The following is a 24,407-nucleotide window of genomic DNA, read 5'->3' on the forward strand; positions in this document are numbered from 1 at the left end:
ACTGAGGCAGGAAGGTAAATGGCGTTTCTGTGCGCTCTGGCTTCCATCACTGTATTCTGTTGCACCAAAAGTGGTTTAGTTGTGCTGGCCACATAACTCAGAACGCTGTCTGCAGACAAACGCTGGCTCCCTCGGCCTGAAACGTGAGATGAGCGCTGCCCCCTGTGTATGCTACAGCGTACACAAACTAAGACATGTATTTGCAGAACTTGCACTTTAAAAGTACCAGACAATAGTCACTTATCTCTCAGCATGCTTTGAAAATCCCCTGCCTTTTAACAAGCATCCTCACTAAACTCTGGCCAGCTTATCCCCTCCCTCTGACCAACCTTACATTTTGCATCACTCATTTTAATACTTTAAAAGTGTAAGCCACCTTGGCAGAAAAGTGATATAAGAAAGAAAGAAAGAAAGAAAGAAAGAAAGAAAGAAAGAAAGAAAGAAAGATGTGTACATACATACATATGGAGGGGATCATTAATGGCCAATCATGGTCTTATTTATTTTTTTGCCTGCTCCGTCACACAGGCTTACAGAAAACAGCAATGACTTTGAAAAAGTGTTTGTCCAGTTAAAACTGGATTTTAAAAGATAACATTGCTAAAAACCTGCCACACTTTAGATGGACTGCCCCCATTGTGTCACAAGGTTCTTTGAGTTAGTAGAACGTACCCCTTAATGTTTGGACGTGGGTGGCACTGTACATTAAAACCACAGAGCCTAGGGCTTGCCGATCAGAAGGTCGGTGGTTCGAATCCCCGCGACGGGGTGAGCTCCCGTTGCTCGGTCCCTGCTCCTGCCAACCTAGCAGTTCGAAAGCACGTCAAAGTGCAAGTAGATAAATAGGTACCGCTCTGGTGGGAAGGTCAACGGCGTTTCCGTGCGCTGCTCTGATTCGCCAGAAGCGGCTTGGTCATGCTGGCCACATGCTGTACGCTGGCTCCCTCAGCCAATAAAGCGAGTTGAGTGCCGCAACCCCAGAGTCGTCCGTGACAGGACCTAATGGTCAGGGGTACCTTTACCCCTTAATGTACGCCCCTTACACATATTTCTCATTGTTTTTGCATGTTAGCACAAAAAATGACCTTTCCTTTCCTGCTGTTTTAGCTGAGATTTGGCTACCTGTTTCATTTCACTTTTGGAGAGCTGATCCGCTAATAATAATAATAATAATAATAATAATAATAATAATTATTATTATTCTTATTATTATTATTATTATTATTATTATTTTAATTTCTTTTTATTGAGTTGCACTTAAATCACCCAAAAAAAAAACAAAAGAAAAAACAAAACAACAGTTTCAGAAAAAAATATATCCATACATAACATAAAAATAACATCAATTTCCGTTACAGTTCTTTGTCTTATTCCTTGAACCTTTATATCTTAAGATATTTAGATCTTTCCTCTACACACCTATTGACCTCCTTCCCTCCCGATTTCGGGCTTCTTAATAAAAAATTATTTCTTTTTTCTGCAGCTAATAATTATTAATGGTTTGCGCATCGTAAGGTTTATATCAGACCTGCTGTAGTTTTTGAATTTCTATAGTTTCCTTCAATATATACCAAAAATTTATTCCAATCACTGATAAACTTTGTATTTTTTTGGTTTCTAATTTTTTGCGTCATTTTTGCTAGTTCAACATATTCAAATAATTATATTATTATACATATTCAAATAATTATTATTATTTGATTACTTTTCCAGAATGGACACAGCAGTGTGCGAACACAGCCAACCCTTGACAGTAAGTTCATAAACCTTTGTTATGCATGGAGTTACGAGTTTTTTCTTGCTGTTAGTGTGAGTTGATAGCCTTCTGCTCTCAGAGATCAGGGTGGTGAGGACCGTATTTTGTACTTGGAGCACTTATGCTGGCTTTCCATGCAGGCCTTAGTAGTTCACAGTCAAGCCAGCTGTGTGAAGCTTGCCACCTGGTGTACAGATGGGTGTTAGCAGTTAACCATATTGAGTTCAGGCCATTTCCTGCTTCCTCTGCATGCACCCTGTGCCCATGCCCAGACTTTTGAGAGGGCTGACACTGCATCCCTTTTAGAAATCATTCACTAAGAATACCTGCGGCAATCCTGCAGGGAGCTGGCATCCTGTGTGAGGCCAGCACATTTGGTGGCTCTTTGTGGTCTCTGTGCAGTTGCATATGTGAGTTCAGCCTCATTCGGGATATTTCCCAAGCTAGGCTGAAGTTTAGTCAATCCTGGACTGAGTTAGCATTCTGCTGACTGCCAGCGTTTGATTTGTTGCTTTCCTCTTTTGGGGCATGGTTTTCAGGTCTGATGGCAGATCGCTAGGCTAGTCTACTTCCACTGAATAACAGTTACTTGGGAGCACAAGTGAGGAGAACGCTGTTGCACTTTGCTTGCCTGTTACTCTCAAATTCACATTCCTGGCAAGGGAAGCTGCCTGGACCAGCTCTCAAAAGGAATACATTGCTTTAAGGTCCTTTACGTAGGTTGACTAGTTAAAGCTTCAGACTAGATTGTTAGTGAAGTGTTTTGTTTTTTCTTCAAGTGCCATGACCTCACAACTGTGAGTGCCTAATTGTTCTCTGATGTGTTTGGATGTGTCTTGCTCCTTCCAACAGTTGCTGGGGTTTTTTTTATTTCATTCACAGTAGTTAAAACTTCACCTTAAATTACTTGCTAGGCTGTCTTGCGGAGCGATTCCTGCTGGAGCAACTTGGTAACCCTGTGGAATCTAGCAAGCCACAATGAATAGACTATGATGTTCACCTTCCAAGCACATATCTGATACAATATGCTGTGGAAAATCCTGTGACTGAGTCTTTTCTGCTAACGTCTAGAGAGTTATGCTCTTACATTTTGTGTATTTTTAGAAAATAGGGCTGTTAAAATATTACAAAACCCAGAAGCAATTTTTTTCAGCAGTGTCCTGGGGATGGAAAGCAAGTCAATTTTTAAAGCTTATAGCTTTCCCTTGGGAACCTCCAGATTTTTCCAGCTATTTTTGTACAAAACAGCTTTACTTGGTGGGAATTTTGGTGTTGTAATTAATGTACCAAGAGAACCTGACCAGCTGACCTACAAGACACTCCTTACCCTTACTGCTGGGTAAGGAAATGGGTGAGGCTTATCAGGAAGGAAATCCACTGGGCTAACATCACATTTAGAGAACAAATACTGGGCCAAAGTATTAAGTGGTCCATTGACATCTTGGAAGTTTGCGTTGCGTGATTCGTTCTGGGTTTTTTCTTTCTTTGTGGTACCCTTTGATCTTAGCAGTCATTTTTGGGAGGCTTCTAGATTTCTCTTTTAAGCAGGGATTCTTCATGAGACACATTTTGTCATAATAAAACATAGATTTATATATTAACACGTTAAAATAATTCTACTTGACACTTAGGGGCAAAATTTGTGGTTGTGATATATCTGTCACTGGACTGGAGTGTTTCAGAATGCGGGCTTGAATGCTTCTATATATTTTGCAGCCTGAATAGATTGTTTATTTGCTTGGGTGGCTGAGATCTACCCCTTGCTTGTTGAATTGTCCTTCCTGGCCAGTAGAATCTGCCAGGACCAGGCTGTCAGTATGGACTTTGAAAATGATAAATACTTAACTGAGGGAGAAGGTAGTTCAGCCTCTCTAAAGGATGCAGTGGCAAAGATGCTGCTGTAGAATTCCATTGGAGTATGGGAAATCTGTTTTGGATGGGGTTCAATTACTCCTGAAGAATCAGGTACACAACCTGGAGATGCTCTTGGCTTCACTTCATTCAGTGAAAGTGCAGGTGTCACCAATGGCAAGAATTCCTTTAACCAACTTTAACTGGTTTTCCAGCCACTGACAATATCTAGAGTATATAAATCTTGCCTCTGTGACACTCAGGTTATATCCATTGTGCTTCATAGGGCTGCCTTTAGAGACCATTTGGAAACTTTAACATTTCAGAATATGGGAGCAAAAACGCAAGTAGGGGCCAAGCATGCAGAACATACTACACCAGTTCTGTAACTGTTACACTGGCTGCCTGCTTTTATCTGACCCCAGTTCACAGTGCTGCTTGTGATCATTTGAAGTCCATAATCGTTTGGAACCAGATTGTCTGAGGGACTGCGTGGTTCCATACAAGCCTGTCTGGAAGTTGTAATCCATCACTGAGACCCTGCTGTCTGGTCTATCCATAAGAAATATTAGGCTGAAGAGAGCCTTTTTAGTGATGGCCACACACTTACGGAATATTCTTCCCTGGGAAATATGAGCCTTTCCAACTTTGGAAACTTAAAAGAAACAAGACATGTTTATTTCCGTTTGCTTTCCAATTAATAGCTGCTATTCAGTTTTAAGGGAAAGTAATACAGTGTGGTTGTAATTTGATTGTAACTTTATCATGTTTTATTGCTATTCTTGAATTTGATAAAATGCCACCTTGAAGGGGCAGTTGTATGAAACTGATACAATCAATAAACTCTGTGTGTGTGCGCGTACACACACATCTCCCATTCCCACTCCATTGTCCTGTGCACAGATATCTGAATCATACAAGATAGCTCGGCTCTTTTAACGACTTCTAGAAAGATGTTGCTGGGGTTTTTTTGTGTGTGTTTAACCTGTGCAAACCTGTGTGGACTATTCCTGGAGGTTTGCTTGTTTTGCGCGCAATAGAGAAAACTAGGTTGACTGGCTGTTGGCTCCTTGGCAGCATAGATCATCATTCACAGATGCCACCTCTCACAGCATCGTCTCTTGTTCTGCTCTTTGCCCCTTCCAGATCTCCTGGCGGTTTTCCGCTTGGCTGAAATAACACAGCCACACTTGCTTGTTGGGGAGCTGAATGGGCTGAGGGAGAGAACCATAGCGTGGCAAAGGCATTACTTTTAGAAGTAGATGTACAGCCACTGGGCAAACCAAGTCATGGTGTGTGGATAATGAGAACTGTGTGGACTTGTCAGTGCGCAGAGTTGCTGATGCTTTCCTAAAGCCATTGTGGCCCAGTGATTGGATATATGTTTTTTCTTGCGCGCGTGCCAAACACCTTCCCAACCAGCTTGGTTGTGCTGTGCAGCGGGCCCCTCCTCTGAATTGCTTTTCCCAACTTATTTCAGCCACTCCATCAATTCCAGCCTCTAAGACAGAAACCTCTCCTCCGGCCCTGCCCGCCAAAGGCTGCTCCTTGCCCAGCACCACGGCCACCACAGCTTTGCTTCTACCTTCGGCACCACCGCATACAGCAGCACTTCCCAGCTTGCCGCAGTCAAATGACTTGGTCAGCAGCTCACTCTCCCAGTTAAGCAGGTACAGCAGGGTGGTATGGGGTGGGAGTGAGTTGGAGGTGGGTGGGTGGGCAGGCGCACAAGTGGTGCTCCTCCGTGTCTCCTTCACCTGCACAAGGCCAGCTTACTCCAGTTTCCTTTGACACACTTCCACCAAAGGCCCAAGTTGCACAATGACGCAGACACATGGCACACCCACCACCACTGGTTACCAAAAGGAAGCCAGTTAGGCTGCTGGAAATGCTGGGTTTGTGTGATGCTGGTGACCGGCTAACTCTTAGCACCTATATTTGCACCTGCTGAAGCTTCTGGTTTACAGGTCTAGCCTTGAGGTTACAAGATGTGGGTGGCTTTCTTTTAATGGTGAGAATTGCCCAGTGACCTGCCAGCTCTTAAACTACCTGCCCACTCCAGTGCTGGTCATTGTAGTTTTGAAAGAAACCAGATATGTCCTCAAACGACAGTTTCCCCCCTCCCTCTAGGTACTCTATGTGAACTGACCCTCAGTTATCTTATCCCTCACACTTGTTTTCCTCCCAGTTCTCTCTCAAATCATCAGAGCAGCCTCTCATCTGCCTCAGCACTGTCTTCATCTACATCACACACGGTAAGTTCCTTGCATGTTTCAAGAGCTTAAATTATCTATCCTGACTAAAATTAGGCTCTCTTGCAATGGAACGGGTGTCTTCCTTTTGACTTGGAGTGAGGAATCGTTACCCTTATACACAATCTTTTTGTCACTCGTTACCTGCCAGAACTAATAGTTCTGAATAATTTTTTTCCTTCTCTGTGCCTCAAGACAGTGAGGTTTGCCTGCTGGGTAGCTTCCACCATAATCAAAGGGGGGAACGGCACAGCATTGGAGAAGGATGCTCCTTGAAAGTTGGTAAAAGCAGCAGCCAAGGTGATGCAGCAGCGGATGTTGTTGGTAGGGGAGATATCAAAGATCCACTTGTATGTGCCAGCTGACAACAGAGAATTGATAATCTTGTAAATGATGATGGCAGAATTTTGGTGGCAGCTGGCAGAACTTTATCTTGATGCTTTGTGCTTGAAGTAAAAACTCCCAGATGCTTGAATAGCTTTTTGATTCATATTTCACAGTAGGCTGGTCACCAAGAAGTGAGAAATCCTAGAATCCCCCTGTTGTTAAAACATACTGTTTAACATCTACTTGAAACCTCTGAGTGGGGTTATCCAGAGCTTTGGAGTATGTTGTCAGCAATATGCTGATGACACACAGCTCTACTTCTCTGTTGCATCTGCAGGTGAGGCAGTGGAAATGCTGGACCATTGTCTCGCCTCTGTTATGGGCTGGATGAGAACCAGTAAACTGAAGCTCAGTCCAGAAAAAGACTGAGGCACTGTTAGTGGGCAGTTCCCCTGGCTGGTTGGAAGGTTGCCTGCTCTTGATGGGGTTACCACTCCCTCTGAAGGAGCGTGTACATAGCTTGGGGTACTTTTGGGTCCTTTGCTGTTGCTTAAGGCTCAGGTGGCCTCAGTGTTATGGAGTGCCTTCCATCAGCTTCAGCTAGTGGCCCAGCTGTACCCCCATCTGCACAGGGACAGCCTAACTTCTGTTGTCTATGTTCTGGATTACTGGAACACATTATGCATGGGGTTGCCTCTCAAGATGGTTTGGAAACTTCAGCCGGTGCAGAAGTTAGTGGCCAGATTGTGCACTGGGGCAAGATGGTTTGAGCATATTATGCCAATCCTGGCCCAACTGCACTGGCTACCAGTTAGTTTCCAGGCCCAATTCAAAATGCTGGGTGGCAACACAAGAAGGGGCCTTTTCTGCGGTGGCTCCCCATTTGTGGAATGTTCTCCCAGGGAGGCTTGCCTGGCACCTTCATTATATACCTTTAGGTGTCACGCAAAAACATTCCTCTTCTAATTTGACTATTTAAACTGTGCATGACCTTTTAAACTGTGTATTGTTTTGTTATTATGGTATGCATTTTTATGTTTTCATATTGGTAACTGCCCTGTGATATAGGGTGGTATAGAAATTTAAGTTAATGTTAATAATAATAATAATAAATTAATATATTGGAGAATGTGCTATAGAACTTTAAGAATGATTTTTGGGTGGCAGTACAAGACCCTCCTCTCCAGCTTCCCATGCTGCTTGCTTACAAAGTTTAGCGTTTTTTTCCAGCCTGCCAGCCCCCTTTGCTTGCTCTTTAACCCCCTTTCTTTGTGTGTGCGTTTGTCTTTCCTTTCCAGCACACTAGTGTTGAGAACTCCGCTGCGCTCCAGCCTTCTGCTGCGCTCCAGCCTTCCACCACCTTTTCCGTTGCTTCAACCTTGGCCACCACCTCTTCGGTCTCCAGCATGGCCAACTCTACCAACAGCCTTGGCCTGAATGTGACCAGTGTCTCCCTGCCGGCTCCCACCACACGGGCAGCTCCCTTAGTGTCTTCAGGTTCGCAATATTAACAGATCGTGTGGATATAGCGAGAGAGGACGTTTGTCTGCCTGTTGAGCACCTCTTGTCCAGCCATAAAAACTGTGTTGAGAAATTCTATGCCTTTTCTAAAAGACTTCGCCTTTGCAGCATGCTTTGCACAGTGGCCTGTAAAATAAAAGTTGCCTGCCTTTTTAACGCGTGGGAATATTTGATGGGGGAAACTGCTACCAAGCATTTAACTTACTACCTTGTCTATATATATAGATCTCTCCCCACACCCACCCCTGGTTGTAAGGAAAAACAGAAAAGTGTCAGTGTGTCCCCTCTTCTTCAACCTTCAACTTCTTCAACTTCAACTTCTTCAAGCCAAAAACATTTCCAATTATCTGAAAATTTTAATCATGTAAAGCGAAATGTGTAATTTTTTGTGGGTATGATTTTCACAGTTCATTTAACCCCGGCCTTTTTGTCTAGCCAAGTAGGTTCTGTTTGTGTTCCAGCAGGCTCTGTTCCCTGTGAGTGCATAGAACAGGAATGGAAGGGTGGGTGGGTGCATTGGCAAAAGAGGCAAGGAAATACTTCCTCACCAATCCCAGGGGATCTTAATGGTCTCTTGTGCTAAGTATTACAGGAAGAGAGGGTACAGCTTGTTTCTCAGGTGCATGCATTGCCCTCCAAAGGTTCATCATCTTTCCTGGCATTTCCCATTGAAGTATCTTGAGTGACAGGGCTGGGAAAGACCTTCCTATCCTCTGCTTTCAGTCAGAGGAGACAGCTGCAGACTGACTGTACAGCTTCAGAGGCTGCCGTCCTAACCACCCTGGCCTTGGAAGTAAGACACTCTGGATTACTTCTAAGCAGGCATGGCTAGGATTGTGCCGATAGCCCTTAAATTCTTGGACTGTAAGGAGTCAGATCTTGCATACTAAGAAGTCTCAGTTGAATGTTTCCACAAGGAATGGGAAACGCAATAAATTATCAAGGGAGCCAGCAGTTAGCTTGATTGAGTCAATCTTTATTATTTAGCAGTGGGAAATGTGTGGCCCTCCAGATGTTAGAAGCATGCAATTGTAGAATTGGAAGGGGCCACGACAGTCATCTGGCCCAACCTCCTGCAATGCTGGAATCTTTTATCCAATGTGGGGATCAAACCCACAGGCCTGGGATTAAGAGTCTCATGATATACTGGCTGTTGTGGACTATAACTCACACCAGCCCTGACTGTTGGCCTTGTTGACTGGGCCTCATGGAGGTTGTAGGAACGTCACAGGTTTCCCATCCCTGATTTAGATGCAGACAGTTGCAAGCTTGGCTTAAATTTACATCCTGCCCTGTCACTTAAAACACTTGGCAGATCATATTTACCAACACTTTGTTGTTGTTTAAATAAAACAGTTTAAGAAATATTGAATTGCCTCGCAGCTACCCTCAGATATTAAACACTTTCCCAGATAGGACTTGTGTCACTTCCAGAAAATTATGAGTTCTGCATTTTTCAGACTCAGCCCTCCTGCTTCCACTGTCTACGATAAGAGCCCTTTTTTCTGTCCTTAGAGTTAGCTCTCCCGACCCCTTCAGGACAGAGTTGCAAAGTGCTGGAAAGTGAAATGGAATGTGGAAAATAAATGAAGACCTTCCAAATTGGAATGTTCTCAGTTAGGCCATTCCAAACTCTGGCAAGAGTTTAGCCAGTCTATATTTGCAGACGTTTTGTGGCCAAGGTCGATGTAGGTAGACTTTACTATGTCGAAAGGAATAGAAAATGGTTGTGAGAGTCTACCTTAAGATTCTAGCATCCTTTTGCCTGAGTAGTTGTCCCTTCATGAGCATAAGCATGCTCTCAGTGGAGACTGTGCTCTACCAATGTGGTATTGAACTGATATTTCTTAGCTAAGTTTAATAGAACATGTAAGGGTGCATCTCTTACCAGTTTAAACAATGGTCTGCTTTACACATTATGTTCATCCAAACCATGGCTTTGTGGGAGCATGTGGGTTCCCAGAGAGGAGATTACAGTTCCTGGTGGTTCTAGCACAGCACTACACTGAGCAAAGCTTTGGTTTGGCTTAATGTACTGCATTGTGCAAACTCAGTCTGGTGGTTTAGCTTTCCTGGAGAACCTGAGTTGTAAATCGTAGGACAAACCTTGATTACAGCTCATGATTAGTCTGGAGAGAGCTTAGATCACAAGCTCAGGGAACAGACAAGAGAGCTTGTTGTTTCTCCTCACCAAGGAAGTGTAAAAAGCTGGCTAGCAAAGAAAACTGCTTCTTAATAACTTTTCTTGTCGTGCCTGCTGGTCTCAGAATTATATACTATATACTATATACTATATACTATATTCTATACCTGCAAGGTATAGAATTCCAGTCGCAGAGAGTTTACCTCCCTGGACAAAGACAAGAAGTTGAGGACATGGGACCAGGGAAGGGTTAACATACAGAATGGGGAGGAAATGAGACTGCTGCAGTCCAGGAGAAGGCATCAGTGGGAAGATGGAAGAGGCAGAAGAACTGGGGTAGGGGTATGAGAATAAGGTGGAGGCAGCAGCCTGAAGGAGCCCCTTCCTGGAACCCTGAAGAAGCTGCTGCCTGAAGTGTAGACAAAGCTGAGCAAGATGGACCATTGGCAGATTCCTATGATAAGCAGTGACTGAAGCTTGTCAAAGGGTGCCTTCTGACTGTCAGTATTTTGCAGGAGAGATTTGGGCACCTACTGGAACATTAAGTTTGCTCATTTAAAGTGGATTGAAGTTCTCAGCTATCCTAGCACAACAAACCCCTACAAAAAACAAACAAACACAACCTGGACTTCTTACTGTTTGGAAACGCATTGAAAAATGTTGGATAGATGAATGATAAACAGGAATACATGCAAACAGCCCGCAAGCAAATTGGGAGGAATGCAGAATGAATGCTGTTTTGACATACTGTATAACTACCCCACCCTCAGATCAGAATAGTAAGAACTGAATATAAATGTAAGCAAATCAGGATGCATACTGAGTAAACACGTCTTCTGAAGGAGCCCAAAGAGCATATTTCAGACCCCGAAACTTGTCTCTCTCTTTCTTTTTCTTCCTTTTTTGTTGGTATTTTTGTTGTATATATTATATATAAAAACATGTCTTTTGGTTCTGCAGGCAAAGCACCCCCCAACCTGCCCCAAGGTGTACCACCCTTGTTACATAACCAGTATATTGTTGGACCTGGAGGACTTCTGCCAGCCTACCCAGTAAGCGGTTTCCTTGTGCCTCCCGCAAATGAACTTGGCTTCTACCTCCATGTTGCAGGTGTCTGTGTCTGTGTCTGCCTGCCTGTCTGTCTCTCTGTCCCAGCCAGGTTGTGTAGAATGGGCTGTCTGTGGACCACCAACTTGTTCTGTGGCTCAGTTCTAAAGATGATAATGAGAGCTGTACTGCTTGGGTTGCATGCACAGCTGGGCCCACCCTGAACCTGAAAGAGAACTCATTTTGCCAGCCTGGGGCCTTCCAGATGTTTTGGATTGCAACTCCTGCCAGGCCCAGCCAGCAAGAGCCCTTATTCCTCTGACCTCTGAATTTCAGTTGACTTAACATCTAATCTGGAGTATAGCAACAGTTTCTGAACTGACTTTTTGTTTCATAGAATTATAAGAGTTGGAAGAGGTGCTGAGGTTCATCTAGTCCAACCCCCTGCAATGCAGAAATCTCAGCTAAAGCATCCATGACAGAGGGCCATCCAACCTCTGCTTAAAAGCCTCCAAGGAAAGAGTGGTCAGGGATGCTTTAGTTGAGATTCCTGCATTGCAGGGGCTTGGACTACATGATCCTTGAGGCCCCTTCCAAATCTACAACGCTATGAGTCTGCTCCACTGTTGGAACAGCTCTTACTGTCAATTGTTCCCTGACAGTTGTCTCACAAAGTCATTCACAAGCATCTTAGAAGTACATAGCTTTGCTTTCAAGCCATAGCCTTGGAACTGATATTGGGAGGAAGGTGGAAATCTTGGTTTCACTGCAGGCTCGCTCTTTCTTTTGTCAGCCACAAGTTAAAAGTCCAATACAGTGGTGCCTCGCAAGACAAAATTAATTCGTTCCGCGAGTTGTGTCGTCTTGCGATTTTTTCGTCTTGCAGAGCGCGGATTCGCTGGGTATTAACGGCTTTAAGAAAAAGGAAGCAAACTCGCAAGACGTTTTCGTCTTGCGAAGCAAGCCCATAGGAAAAATCGTCTTGCGAAGCAACGCAAAAAACGAAAAACCCTTTCGTCTTGCACGTTTTTCGTCTTGCGAGGTACCACTGTACAGGAATTGATGGGGGCAGGGAGCGAAAGTGAGGAAAATTGTATGTTTATTCCGAATGCATTGTCTGATTCTGCTGTACCTGCATTTTTTGTCCCTTATAGAGTTAACTGCAGCAAAGCTTAAGAGGGCCTTAAGACAGGGCTAGAAAAACAGACTGATGCTACTGGACCACACACACACACCCCCACACACCCCGGGGGGGGAAAACATTCCTGACCATTGCCCATGCTGGCTGGAGCTGATGGGAGTTGCAGTTCTCTAGATGTTGATGGTCTCCACGTTCCCCATCTCAAAGCAATATTCTCTCAGCCTGAGAACCCCTTCCCCCAGTCTACAACAGAAATACAACCATACTGACCTACCTTGCTGGGCTGTTGTATGCGTTGTAAGAAGCCTGTGTGGATGAGCTCTATAAATGCTAAGGCACTTGAGAATGTGATGCTGCTTCTGCTGAATACTACGGATTGCATTTTCATTTAGCCAAAAGCACCAGGCTACTGTGCTTCACAGGGTAGTGTAATAAGCAAACTCTATCCTTCAAAAAGTGCAGCAGTTCCTCCAAAGGATGCTGTTCAGCCAGCATGACATTTGACATAACAAAAACCTGGTGGTTTTAAAATGCTGCTTGCTTTATGAGCCTGGATTGAAAATTTGCCAGTCGAACTGGTTCCTTGGGAGTGCTGCCTTACAACTTCTTTCTGTATTTTCTCCCTCTTCCTCCTCCTCCTCCTCTCTGTCTTCAAGCAGATTTATGGTTATGATGATCTCCAAATGCTGCAGTCCAGGCTGCCTGTGGTAAGTAGAATTTCCTGTGTTGTTGGTTTTTTCAAGCTGTAACTGAGCTGGTTTCATTTTTTTGAGGTTTACACTGGTCATAGAGTAGTGGAATGTTCATGGGCTCTGAGGTGTATTCTGTCTGCTGTGATGTGTTCATTTGCTCTGCAACTGCCTGCTGTTTCTTTGCTTGCTTGTTTTAAACAAATTGTCCCTCTGTGATGCGCCTTCTTTTGGAGACCTGTGTATCCTGTTGGATTCCATTATTCCCTACAGCAGCCTTCAACAACCTGCTGCCCTCCAGAGATTTTGGACTAAATCTCCCATAGTCCCTGACCATTGCCCATGTTGGCTGGGGCTGATGGGAGTTGTAGACCAAATATCTGGAGGGACTGGGTTGGAGAAGTCTTCTAAGTGCTGTTGTGGGAAAAGGAGGGTTAATCCAGGACAGGATTTTGTTGGCATACTCATGCTGCAACATTATGTAGCAGCGGTTTTCAACCCCTGGGTCCCCAGATGTTGTCGGACTACAACTCCCATCGTCCCTGAGCTCTGGCCTTGCTAGCTAGGGGTGATGGGAGTTGTAGTCCAACAACATCTGGGGACCCACAGGTTGAGAAAGGCTGTTATATAGTATCTTGTGGCATGACCAGCCTCCTGGGAAGAGACCGTGATGCTCCCTGTTTTGAAGAAGCCTCTTTTGTCTCTGCACTGGGTAGGAGTTAAGCAACTCCCAATGGTGGCGCTTAGATGGGGTGCTGGAGGTATAAATGACTATCAGACTTTGAAAAGCTGATATCACCAGATCAAGTTCATCAATTTTCTTGAATTAATGAGAGTTTTAATTGGATTTTGAGTAAATGTGCAATGAGTTGTTGCTGCTTTGAATTTTATTGGGTGGTTATCTTCCTTAGTGGGTCATGGAAACTGCTATTCTGAACCATGCTTTTTAGGGGCTGGGTGGGCTGAATTTTGGGGGGGACCGCTGTTCTAGAACTGCAACAGCTGAGGTTCACGCCAAGGTTTGGAAAAAGACGGGAGTAGCCTTGGTGGGGCAATATTGGTCTTGAGATTGATGGGGGAGAGGGTGGGGATTTTGTCATAAGTGATCATCGATCCCTTCTGACCTTGACAGATGGGTAGATTTTCTTTCCTGGAGTTGAGGGCACATTCTTCAACAATCCTTCTCAAGGTGGTATTGGTTGGCTGCGGCTGTGCTCTGAAATATTGGTTCACAAAGTTCTATCTTGTGCTCAACACTTTAATATCTTTGAGTAGCCAAATAGTACAGCCAGCCAAATTGATTTTGTCGCCAGCAAACACATGCCCAACTCTGTTTAGTATTTGCATCTGATCCAGGAGTAGCAGTTGGTTTCTTTTGAATGAATGCTTGAATGATCTTATGGGCTGGCTGAGGATCAGTAAAATGAATCCTGCCAGGACAAAGTGGTTGATGGCCAACGGGTCTGGGAAATTTGGTTTGGGGGTGATATTCTGTACAAGGTTCTCCTCTTTATCACCCTCACCCCCAAAATGATGTTCATAGTTTAGGGGCGCTGCTGGGCACTGTTGTGCTATTTAATTCACAGTTGGTGGAAGAACCTGGGAGTGTCATTTACTAGCTTTGGTTGAAAAGAAAAGCTGCAATCAGGACCTTGTTACTACAGTCATAAAAGGTAAAGGGACCCCTGACCATTAGGTCCAGTTTTGACCGACTCTGGGGTTACGGCGCTCATCACTTTATTGGCCGAGTGAGCCGGCGCACAACTTCCAGGTCATGTGGCCAGCGCGTTACTTCCGGGTTTCGCCGCTCGCGCATGCGCAGACGGTCAAAATGACGTCCCACACATGCGTGGAAGCAGCAAAACGTGACATGCGCAGTCACGTCTTACGTTCTGTTCAGGATGCGAATGGGGCTCTGGAACAGATCCTGTTCGCACCCCGAGATACCACTGTATTCTTGTTACCTGCCTAGTTAGATTACAGTAGTGTAGCATCCTTAACCGGGTCTACCCGTGAAGATGGCTTGGAAACTTCTGTGAATCCATAGTGTTAATTTTGCTTGCTGGTTTGTGAAAGAGAGACTTGCCCAAGTGCATTGACTGCCTGTGAGTTTCTGGACACAATCCAAGGAACCAGTGAAAGCACCTCGGACCCTACACACTTCCTGGAGACCCTTCTCCCAAAGTGCATTCTGCTGCACTCAAATCATTGAGAGAAGGCTCCTTCCTTCCTTCATTGTGGTTGGGCTGGAGAGGGTGCTTGTATAACCCACCCCATATTTGTCTTCCAGCAAGTGAAGACATTTCGATTTGCAAATAAAATTCCAGGTTCTGTAATGTGTCAGTTCATGTGTTTGAGGCTATCAGTTTTGTTAATGTTTTATGGTGGTTGTATTATTTGCAGGTTTTTGCCCTATCAGTTTTTGTCCTTATTTTAAAAAGGACCATCTGATCTAAAACTTGTGTAGAAACCTGCCTGGAGCACTATACAGTGGTACCTTGGTTCTCAAACGCCTTGGTACTCAAACAACTTAGAACCCAAACACTGCAAACCTGGAAGTAAGTGTTCTGGTTTGTGAACTTTTTTCGGTAGCTGAACGTGCTCCGTTTTGAGGGTTAACGTTTCTGTTTTGAGTGCCACACTTCCGTTTTGAGTATTACGCTGAGGTCTTGCCTGTTTTTGCTATTTACCGTATTTTTCGCTCTATAGGACGCACTTTTTCCCCTCCAAAAATGAAGGGGAAATGTGTGTGCGTCCTATGGAGCGAATAAAGGCTTTCGCTGAAGCCTGGAGAGCGAGAGGGGTCGGTGCGCACCAACCCCTCTCACTCTCCAGGCTTCAGGAAGCTATCCGCAAGCCTGGGGAGCCCGGCGGAAACTCCCGTCGGGCTCTCCAGGCTTGCGGATAGCAGCCTGCATCCCAAAGCCCGGGGAGCGCTGCACAGCGCACCCCGGGCTTCGGGCAGATATCCGCAAGCCTGGGGAGCCCGGCGGTAGTTCCCGCCGGGCTCAGAAGGCTTGCGGATAGCAGCAAGCTCCGGGAGAGAAGGCAAAGTTGCGCGCAACCTCGCTCCCGGACCCGTTCTGGGGGCTGGGGTCGGGCGGGGGAAGCTCGGGCTTTCGCTGCATTTCCCCCCCTTTATTTAACCCCCCCCCAAAAAAATTAGGTGCGCCCTATGGTCCGGTGCGCCCTATAGAGCGAAAAATACGGTATTTTGCGTTTTTGTTTTTGCGGCTCTTTTTTCTTTTGTGACTGTGTGGAACCCAGTTCAGCTACTGGTTGATTGATTGTGTGACTGCAGTATGTTGTGTATTGCTTTCATTTTATGGATCAATGGTCTCGTTAGATAGTAAAATTCATGTTAAATTGCTGTTTTAGGGGTTGTTTTTAAAAGTCTGGAATGGATTAATCCATTTTACATTACTTTCTATGGGAAAGTGTGCCTTGGTTTTGGAACGGTTTTGGAACGGACTTACAAAACGGATTAAGTTTGAGAACCAAGGTACCACTGTATAGCAGATTTTAATAACTAACTAATCAACCTTATAAGTAAAGATATCTTTGTTGTGTTTTGGTCTAAGTAGTTTTAAGTGATTCAGAGGCTCCTTGTTTTATACATTTGTAAGTCACTTCAAGAGTTCTTTTCTAGGAAGTGAAGAAAGATGCAATAAATAAACAAATACTTAAAATTGTTTTAATATAAAATTAACAAAAAATACATAAATCTGCATCAAATAAATAAATAAATAAATAAAACACATGTCAAGCTTCATAAAAAAAAAAACACCTATACAAAGTCTGTACATTCAGTATAATAAAGCCCCTTTAGCTCTTCCCATTTCTTTGGTAAGTTCTGTGAGGTGGCTTGTAGCTTCCTTAACTTGTCTCTGCGAATGTTTCACAAATATTCGCTGTCAGTTTGTCATTTCTCCGCTCCGACGGTTCCTCGAGTGATGGTTGCAGAGGTTTGCTACCTCCTCATTCTCTTTGTCAGTATGTCAACGTACATGAGTCCTGATCGGACCTCCTGTTGCAGGCTCTCCCAGTAGCAAGTGCTGCCTCCGTTCCCTCTGAGAAAAGTTCTGATCCTTCGAAAATACTTCTTCAGCTCCAGCTTGTTTCTCTGTTCCTCTAACTTCCCCGGTGTAGATTTTCTTCCTCCGAGGCAACTCTTGAGGACTTTGGTGTGCGCATGCACCATCTGCAGAGACCTGTGATAAAAGAGTGGCAGAGTTTGAAGAGAGGGAGCAGACACAAATCTCTCTTTCTGCTGCCCCATCCTATCCCAACCATTGCCACCCACTCCTGCATCATGGAGAGCAGAAACCCACCTCTCTCTGTGTGCGGCATTCCAGACAGTCTTCAGTGAGTCACTGCTCAAGATGTGAAAGAACCCACGGAGAATTTCGTAGATTGCTTCCATGGCAGGTTGCGACTCGCGTATTTCCAGGATCTTTGTAGGAAAGTTGAACGTGGTCGTTTTCTTCAGGCACTCTGGGGAGAACGTGGTGCTCATCTCTCGCCACAGCTCCAGGCTCTGCAGATTAAATACTTTTTGCCGGTGTTTCAGAAAGTTGCAGTCCAGCGCTGAGACTTGAGCAGAAGACAGGAGCACCAGACAAACGAGCCCCGCATGCACACGCGTTTCGATTTTCACGGTGGTTCTCAGGCGGTTTCTGCTGGGGCTCACGTAACTTATCCACTTGCGATCCATCTTTGACTATGTGCTGGTCCTCCTGCATCTTCTATTTATCCTGCAGGACAGCTTTCCTTTCATCATTTGGGTTTTCCAGGTTTCATTTTCACTTTCCACTTGCCTGTTCAGCCATGCAACTGAACCTAAGGAGCTGGACTGTGGTGGGTCCTTAAGGGAGTTTTTTCTTCTTCTCCTCTGGTAACCCAGGATATAGTTTACTTTAGTTCCTCCTCCCCACTCCTCAAATTTCAGGAAGACCACAGGGCTATTTGTTTGCCTAATTTGTATACCAAATACACTCCTCAGAGCTATGGAGGCTGGCATGTATGCCATCCCAGGCCACCCTACCCGCTGGAAAAAATCTGATTTGTGAACCTCATGTTGAAAATGGGGGTTTCATGACCCTCATTAGGTAGGTGTCTCCCAAAATCACCTATAAAGCTGAAATTTGGTGTGCACAAAATATGAAGGCTACTGGTTTACAAGGCATACTGACTTATTTCTTTAAATGTTTTAAAAAACCTTCCTTTTTATTGTTTTCTGGTTTGCCACCCTGCACATCTTTAGGCGTAAAGGCAGGATAAAATTAAAATAAATAAATAAAAGCATGCTTTTTTGCATGCAAGTCTTCAACCCTGGCATGTATTTGCCCTCTTTGTATGCCATTGAGACCTCGGCAACATGTCTGGAAATAATCACTAAAGGTTGTGGAGTTAAGGAAGGAGTACACCTCAATTCAAGCAATGTATTTAATAAAAAGATCTTATGTACAGCGTGCGCATTGGAGGGTTGGAGCTAGTCGTTCAGTCTTAACAGCATCAAAAGGCATGGAGAAAAGATGTGAGGCAGGTACAATGTGGTGGAACTGATTAAGGAAAAGGGGAGGCGAGGGCAGGGGAAGAATCTTGGCTGAACCAGAGGAAGAAAGGGGGAGAGAGAGACCCTGAGTGTACAAATAAATGAGGAAGAGAGGGGAAAGCTGCAAATTCTGGATGGGATTTCAGTGGTTTGTTGGTTTGTTTGTTTTGTGGGGGGGAGGTGAGGCTTCTAAGCCTATATATCAGATGTGGTTTGAAGGTGGGTATAAAATTGTCCGGGAAGAAAAGGAAAATGTTTTGGGAGTAGTTAGTTGGTGGGGAGGGAGAGAGCAGTTGGTTCACAGCGTGGGAGAGGGAAATGAGTAAAATTCTGAGGCAAGGATGAGACCCCCTACCCAATTAAAAAGCATGAGTCAGAAGAGTGGATTGCATGGCCCACTAAAATAATAACACAATGAAATTCAAAGCATTAACAATAAATGGCACATTTTTCCAAGTAAAGCTCAATAATTAATTCAGCAACATGGATGAACTTGATTCGGTGGTCATCAGCTTTTCTAAGTCTTGATAGTTATTTAAACCTCCAGTTCCTGCCCGCTCCCCCTCCCCCTCGGCTCTTAGCACCCCCAGGTGCTCCCACTGACCCCCACTTTGGGAACCACTGGACTGGACAAAGGAGCGTTGGTGCTTCTGTGGGAGTAGCTTGGAAGCAGGGTGGGTTTTTGGGGTGCTAGTGGAAGTGGGAAGGAAGCTCGAAGGCGGAAGGCAGGCAGTAGCTCCTGAAATTTATGGCTTAGTGGGAGAGAGAAGCAGGAATGTGGCAGGGAGGAGAAAGAATTTGAACTCTCCTGCCCTCACCTCTCATACCTGACAGGCCTTTAATCATAGAATCATAGAATCATAGAATCATAGAGTTGGAAGAGACCACAAGGGCCATCGAGTCCAACCCCCTGCCAAGCAGGAAACACCATCAGAGCACTCCTGACATATGGTTGTCAAGCCTCTGCTTAAAGACCTCCAAAGAAGGAGACTCCACCACACTCCTTGGCAGCAAATTCCACTGTCGAACAGCTCTTACTGTCAGGAAGTTCTTCCTAATGTTTAGGTGGAATCTTCTTTCTTGTAGTTTGGATCCATTGCTCCGTGTCCGCTTCTCTGGAGCAGCAGAAAACAACCTTTCTCCCTCCTCTATGTGACATCCTTTTATATATTTGAACATGGCTATCATATCACCCCTTAACCTCCTCTTCTCCAGGCTAAACATGCCCAGCTCCCTTAGCCGTTCCTCATAAGGCATCGTTTCCAGGCCTTTGACCATTTTGGTTGCCCTCCTCTGGACACGTTCCAGTTTGTCAATGTCCTTCTTGAACTGTGGTGCCCAGAACTGGACACAGTACTCCAGGTGAGGTCTGACCAGAGCAGAATACAGTGGCACTATTACTTCCCTTGATCTAGATGCTATACTCCTATTGATGCAGCCCAGAATTGCATTGGCTTTTAGCTAGTAGATATCACAAAACCTTGTTCCTTTAGCTAGTAGATATCACAAAACCTTGTTCCTTGGTCTTTGCATCCACCAGTCACCGAACATTTTGACGCCGCCTCTTCAGAGTTGGGCCTCTGCTCTGGCAACTCCCCCCTCACCATTGCTTACCATTCTTGACTGGTTAGCGGCTCTCCAAGGTTATTACTATCCTGTTCCTTTTAAGCAGAGGCGCCAGGAGATGAGCCTTGCACATAAAAGGCACATGTTTTGTGTCCATCTGTCTGCTGCGCCCTCCTGGCCAGCGGCGCATTTGCCGCTGCTTTCCCCTTTTTTGCATCGCACCTTTGCTCAGCCTTCTACCCCTGCCTTCCTCCGCTGCCCATGAAGGTTCAATCCCACTTGCCATGCCTGGCGTATTTTGTTAATATGCAGCATTTGCACATGGAAGCTGAAATAAACAGCGTGTAAAGAGGTTCAAGAGAAGGTGGTTAGGGAGGAGGGGCTGCCAAAGATCATCTACTCCACCCCTTCCTTAATGCAGCATCATTTACTCCTACATGTGTGTTGGGCACACACACAGACTTTCCCACGGATGAATCCATCATGGGTAGGCAAACTAAGGCCCAGGGGCCGGATCTGGCCCAATTGCCTTCTAAATCCAGCTTGCTGACGGTCCAGGAATCAGTGTGTTTTTACATGAGTAGAATGTGTCCTTTTATTTAAAATGCATCTCCGTGGGACATAAGAATTTGTTCATCCCCCCCCCCCCAAAAATATAGTCCGGCCCCCCACAAGGTCTGAGGGACAGTGGACCGGCCCCCTGCTGAAAAAGTTTGCTGACACCTGATCTAACTGCAAACAGAGAGACACACAAAGGCGACTAAGCGTCCCATGTATTCAGAGCCCCCTATGCTTAATCTCAGGGTAATGGGTTTGAGCCCCACGCTGGGCAAAATAATAATAATAATAATAAATAATAAATTTTATTTATACCTCGCCCTCCCCAGCCAAGATTCCTGTATTGTAAGGGGTTGGACTAGATGACTCTCCCTTCCAACTCTATGGTGACATCGGTGATGGTGACTCTCAAATACTTGGGGTGGCTTTCTTAAATGCGTGAGCCAGGTATCTTACCTATTGTATGGGCAGTGAATAAAGCCGGGGTCGCTAGCAAGTCTGAAATGGAAGAAGCTGGAGACCAAGATAGTATCCCAGCCCTTGGTCGTCTCCTGAGTCATTGAGCGTGTTTACGTCTATCGTCTCCCTCCTCTCAAGGGCTCAGGGCAGATAGGTCAAAGCCCAGCTACCCTGCTCTGGAAGTTACAAGAGACTGTGAACCTCAAATTGAGAAGAAAGGGGTGGTGAGGGCAGCCCATTCAGGTGCAGAAGAGGAACCAGAAATCGAAATTTTGGGTAGGGAGGATTAGTCTCACAGGCATTTTTGTAGCCACTCCTGGGAGCGTATTGCAATTGTCTGTTTCAGTTTGGAGAGCTCATGGGTACTTCCCCTCCAAAAAAAAAAATTCCCCTCAAACATGATTGCATCATTTCAGTATCAAAATGTAGGATTTAAACACAAACAGTGCAGACATCTGGATGACTTTTTGCACCAGCGGCATTTTAAAAAAAAGTTTTTGTGGACTTTCGTTACTCGTTGCATCGTGTTGGGGTGATCTGCCAAGAAACCGAAAAACCCAACCGTGGTAAAACTACGAAAGTGGCACATTTAGATGAGCCAGAAAGGAATGTTCTAATTGTTAAATAAATGCCGAAGTCATCTTGTGACTTGTAGAAAAGTGCTAATGCCGGGTTCTTTCGGTTTACGTCCAGTCTTCTGAAATCTCCCCCCCCCCAGCAGTCAAAATGTGTGTTAAAGGAGCTTTAAGCAAACAATTATGAAGCCGTTCTGTATTGCTGTGGGTTGAAGCTGTGTCCCCATCCTTACTTCCTTGGCTGCAAGCCATCCTTCTCTGTTTTGGAAACCAGAAAACGGCAAGGGGAAATCCAGCTGAGATATCGAAAGTAATATTGGCCGGAACCAAAAAACAGGCAGGGCTGCTCCAAATATGGGCACAGAAGGTGGGGGCTGAGTTGAGATGTGTCGCTCCTCAAAGTGTTTTGCTGCTGCAGCCAGAGAGACAGAGGCATGGGGATTAAAAAATAAAATAAAATTGAGGTCATCTTCTTGCAATATTTTTGGGTTGGACATATCACTAACTGTCTAGGAATCATAACCCTTTAAGAGAAGTAACAGAACTTGAAAGATGAATTATAAAAGGAGAGAGACAAGAAGTAGCAAATGAAAAGTATACTGGTGCCCATGTGACAATGTGCTAAAATTCGGGGGGGGGGGGCGGATGACAAATTCACATGTTAGAAGGATGAATGATAAGCGTCTGGGAGAGCTGGAGCCCATGAGAAAATTATTGTGAAAGTGAGAGAAGGCAAGGAATCTAATTATTTATTGAAAAGTGGAGCATTTTCATTATGCACTGATGGAATAAGACACAGGAAAATATCTACATACCTTGCTGAAAACAGTATAAGGACTGGTACAGCATATTTATATTTTCTTTTTTGCTGCTGTTGCTGATGATTTCTATATGCTAATTATTCACAGAAAACCAACCCTGTACATTATTATGCATACACATATTTATCTCTCTCTGCATATAGATAGATATAGATCATTTTGTATAATGTATAGCATAGTATGTATATTACATTTTCTCTGCGCCCTGGAGAAGCCCACAAGACTTCTATGAATCTTTCCAATAAGTGTGTTGCTGTTCTTGTTTCTTAACCCTTGATTGGTGCATTGTTTGTGCTTTGCTGGGAAAGACACTTTGGCCATGTTCAAAGAAATGACTGCTTAGGAGTAGCCCCATGTGGGGCAAGATGCACGTTAAGGACAGTTGTTTATTTTCCTTGCAAAGTGCTCTGGCTAGTAACACTGAACAAAAGGCTGTGCAGAGAGATCCAAGCTGGCTTCACTGTGAATCTAAACATTGCTGATGTTGGTTTCTCCTCAGGATTACTACGGAATTACATTCCCTGCTCCAGCAACCTTAACGGGCAGAGAGGGGAGCCTTGCTAACAACCCTTACTCAGGTGAGTCTGGATCCCAAAATGTTGCCTGTGCCAAGTGAAGAAGGTGATGCTTTGCTCATTGTGGCTGCCAGGTTTGCTGGTTCCATCTTTAAGGAATAAAAGCATGTATGCAACCTGCAGAATTCATGCTGCCAGACCTATGACTTAATATGGACACTTATTTTCACGGGGGTGGGGAGGGACATGCTTGTGAGCTTGGTGGAAGCATTCATTCATTAATTAAACGTATATCCCGCCCTTCATCAAAAGATCTCAGGGCAGATTCACAGCATCTTTCTGGCCAGCATTAGAAAGACAAGGGGTAGATCTTTGGGCTTGATCCTGCTTGGCTGCAGCACTAAGATAAATTGAGGGTTGAGTATAAGATGCGTACGCTTAACAAAACTCACCTGTTCTATAAATGCAATTCAGTATTGCTAAATTTATGAAAGCAGAAAGATTTGGGCTTCACCCCTCTATAAGGGCCTCTGCTGGCCTCTGGGTCTGCCTAGATCCTTGAATTTAGACAGCCACCCGATTTCCCAATGGGCTTTTTTTCTTTTCTTCCCAGGTGATGTAACAAAATTTGGTCGGGGAGATGCTGCCTCGCCTGCCCCGGCCACCACTCTCGCCCAGGCTCAGCAGAACCAGGCGCAGACTCACCACACGGCTCAGCAGCCCTTCCTCAACCCTGCCCTGCCACCCGGGTACAGCTACACTGGGTTGCCCTATTATGCCGGTGTGCCAGGAGTCCCCAGCGCATTCCAGTATGGGCCCACGATGTTTGTAAGTCACAGGGGGGGGGTCGGAAGGGGTTGCACCTCAGCTTTGGCTTGGATTCCTCTGAAATGGTGCCTTGGGGATTCCACAGGGCGGGTGAACAGACTTTGCAAAGCAAAGAGGGATTTTGTCAGAGTGTGTGGGTTGTGGGTGTACAAAACCACACCCTCTGTGGCAGTGTGATTTGAGAGGCACCACATCGGGCAGTTCACCCCGTAAAGTTTTCTCCCAGGAAAGCTCTGAGGATGGGATGGCCTCATGTTTGGTATGCAATGAATCACATCGTCCCCTGGTCAAAGAAGTCCTGTCTGTGTCTGTGGTCTCCTGGAGCTCTTTGTTCTCTGGTCACCTTTGGGCGAGGGATTTGCTGCTGTCTCATTCCTGCATTGCAGAGGGTTGTATGATCCTATGGTTCCTGTTTGTCTAGATTGCCTACGTTTGTGAGGGAATGTCCCTGCCAAGAGGGGTGACCTGCCATGGCTTGCAAAAAGGCATTGCCATCTGTGCTGTGAGAACCCAAGCATGTGTATTTCAGTCAGAAAAGTGGGGCAGTTGGTCTGCTTTTTCAAGCCTGGGAATTGCCTCACACCTCAGACTGAAGCATGAAATTCACTTTAGGATATTGGGGGGGGGGGTTTCCCCCCACTGTACACTTTCTTTCCACCTCCCCCCCCAAAACCCCAATTTTTTAACAGCAGCAACAATTGAAATGGTGTTGTTGCCACTGGCGTGAGCAGCTGTAATTCATGATGCAGCTTCAGAGCCTCCCGTTTGAAGGCAAGAATGTCAGGAGATGGGACAGTATGTCAC

At 45.1% G+C, this 24,407-nt stretch overlaps 2 protein-coding genes and 1 non-coding gene across 4 annotated transcripts in view; 2 read left to right on the forward strand and 1 right to left on the reverse strand.

Annotated features, from left to right (window-relative positions):
• The window catches only part of UBAP2 (ubiquitin associated protein 2), a 67,988-nt gene that overhangs the window by 37,610 nt on the left and 5,971 nt on the right, over positions 1–24,407 (forward strand). The window contains exons 16-23 of one of the 2 annotated variants that reach the window (XM_053408969.1): positions 1,714–1,753; positions 5,088–5,277; positions 5,796–5,862; positions 7,485–7,683; positions 10,811–10,902; positions 12,695–12,745; positions 22,760–22,838; positions 23,389–23,603. In XM_053408969.1, the coding sequence (XP_053264944.1) occupies positions 1,714–1,753; positions 5,088–5,277; positions 5,796–5,862; positions 7,485–7,683; positions 10,811–10,902; positions 12,695–12,745; positions 22,760–22,838; positions 23,389–23,603 (933 nt within the window). The remainder of the gene's footprint in view (positions 1–1,713; positions 1,754–5,087; positions 5,278–5,795; positions 5,863–7,484; positions 7,684–10,810; positions 10,903–12,694; positions 12,746–22,759; positions 22,839–23,388; positions 23,604–24,407) is intronic. The other variant, XM_053408971.1, reaches the window with a different exon arrangement.
• On the forward strand, positions 2,734–2,817 carry LOC128423813 (small nucleolar RNA SNORD121A). Its single transcript, XR_008332874.1, has one exon. It is a non-coding gene; the product is annotated as a small nucleolar RNA SNORD121A (small nucleolar RNA).
• On the reverse strand, positions 16,490–17,994 carry LOC128423622 (interferon epsilon-like). Its single transcript, XM_053409018.1, has 2 exons — positions 17,059–17,994; positions 16,490–16,938 (listed from the first exon to the last, which is right to left on the reverse strand). The coding sequence occupies exons 1-2, from the start codon at positions 17,439–17,441 to the stop codon at positions 16,698–16,700; spliced, it is 624 nt and encodes a 207-aa protein (XP_053264993.1). The 5' UTR covers positions 17,442–17,994; the 3' UTR covers positions 16,490–16,697.

Source organism: Podarcis raffonei, chromosome 11 (genome assembly GCF_027172205.1).
Source record: "Podarcis raffonei isolate rPodRaf1 chromosome 11, rPodRaf1.pri, whole genome shotgun sequence".
Taxonomy (NCBI): domain Eukaryota; kingdom Metazoa; phylum Chordata; class Lepidosauria; order Squamata; family Lacertidae; genus Podarcis; species Podarcis raffonei.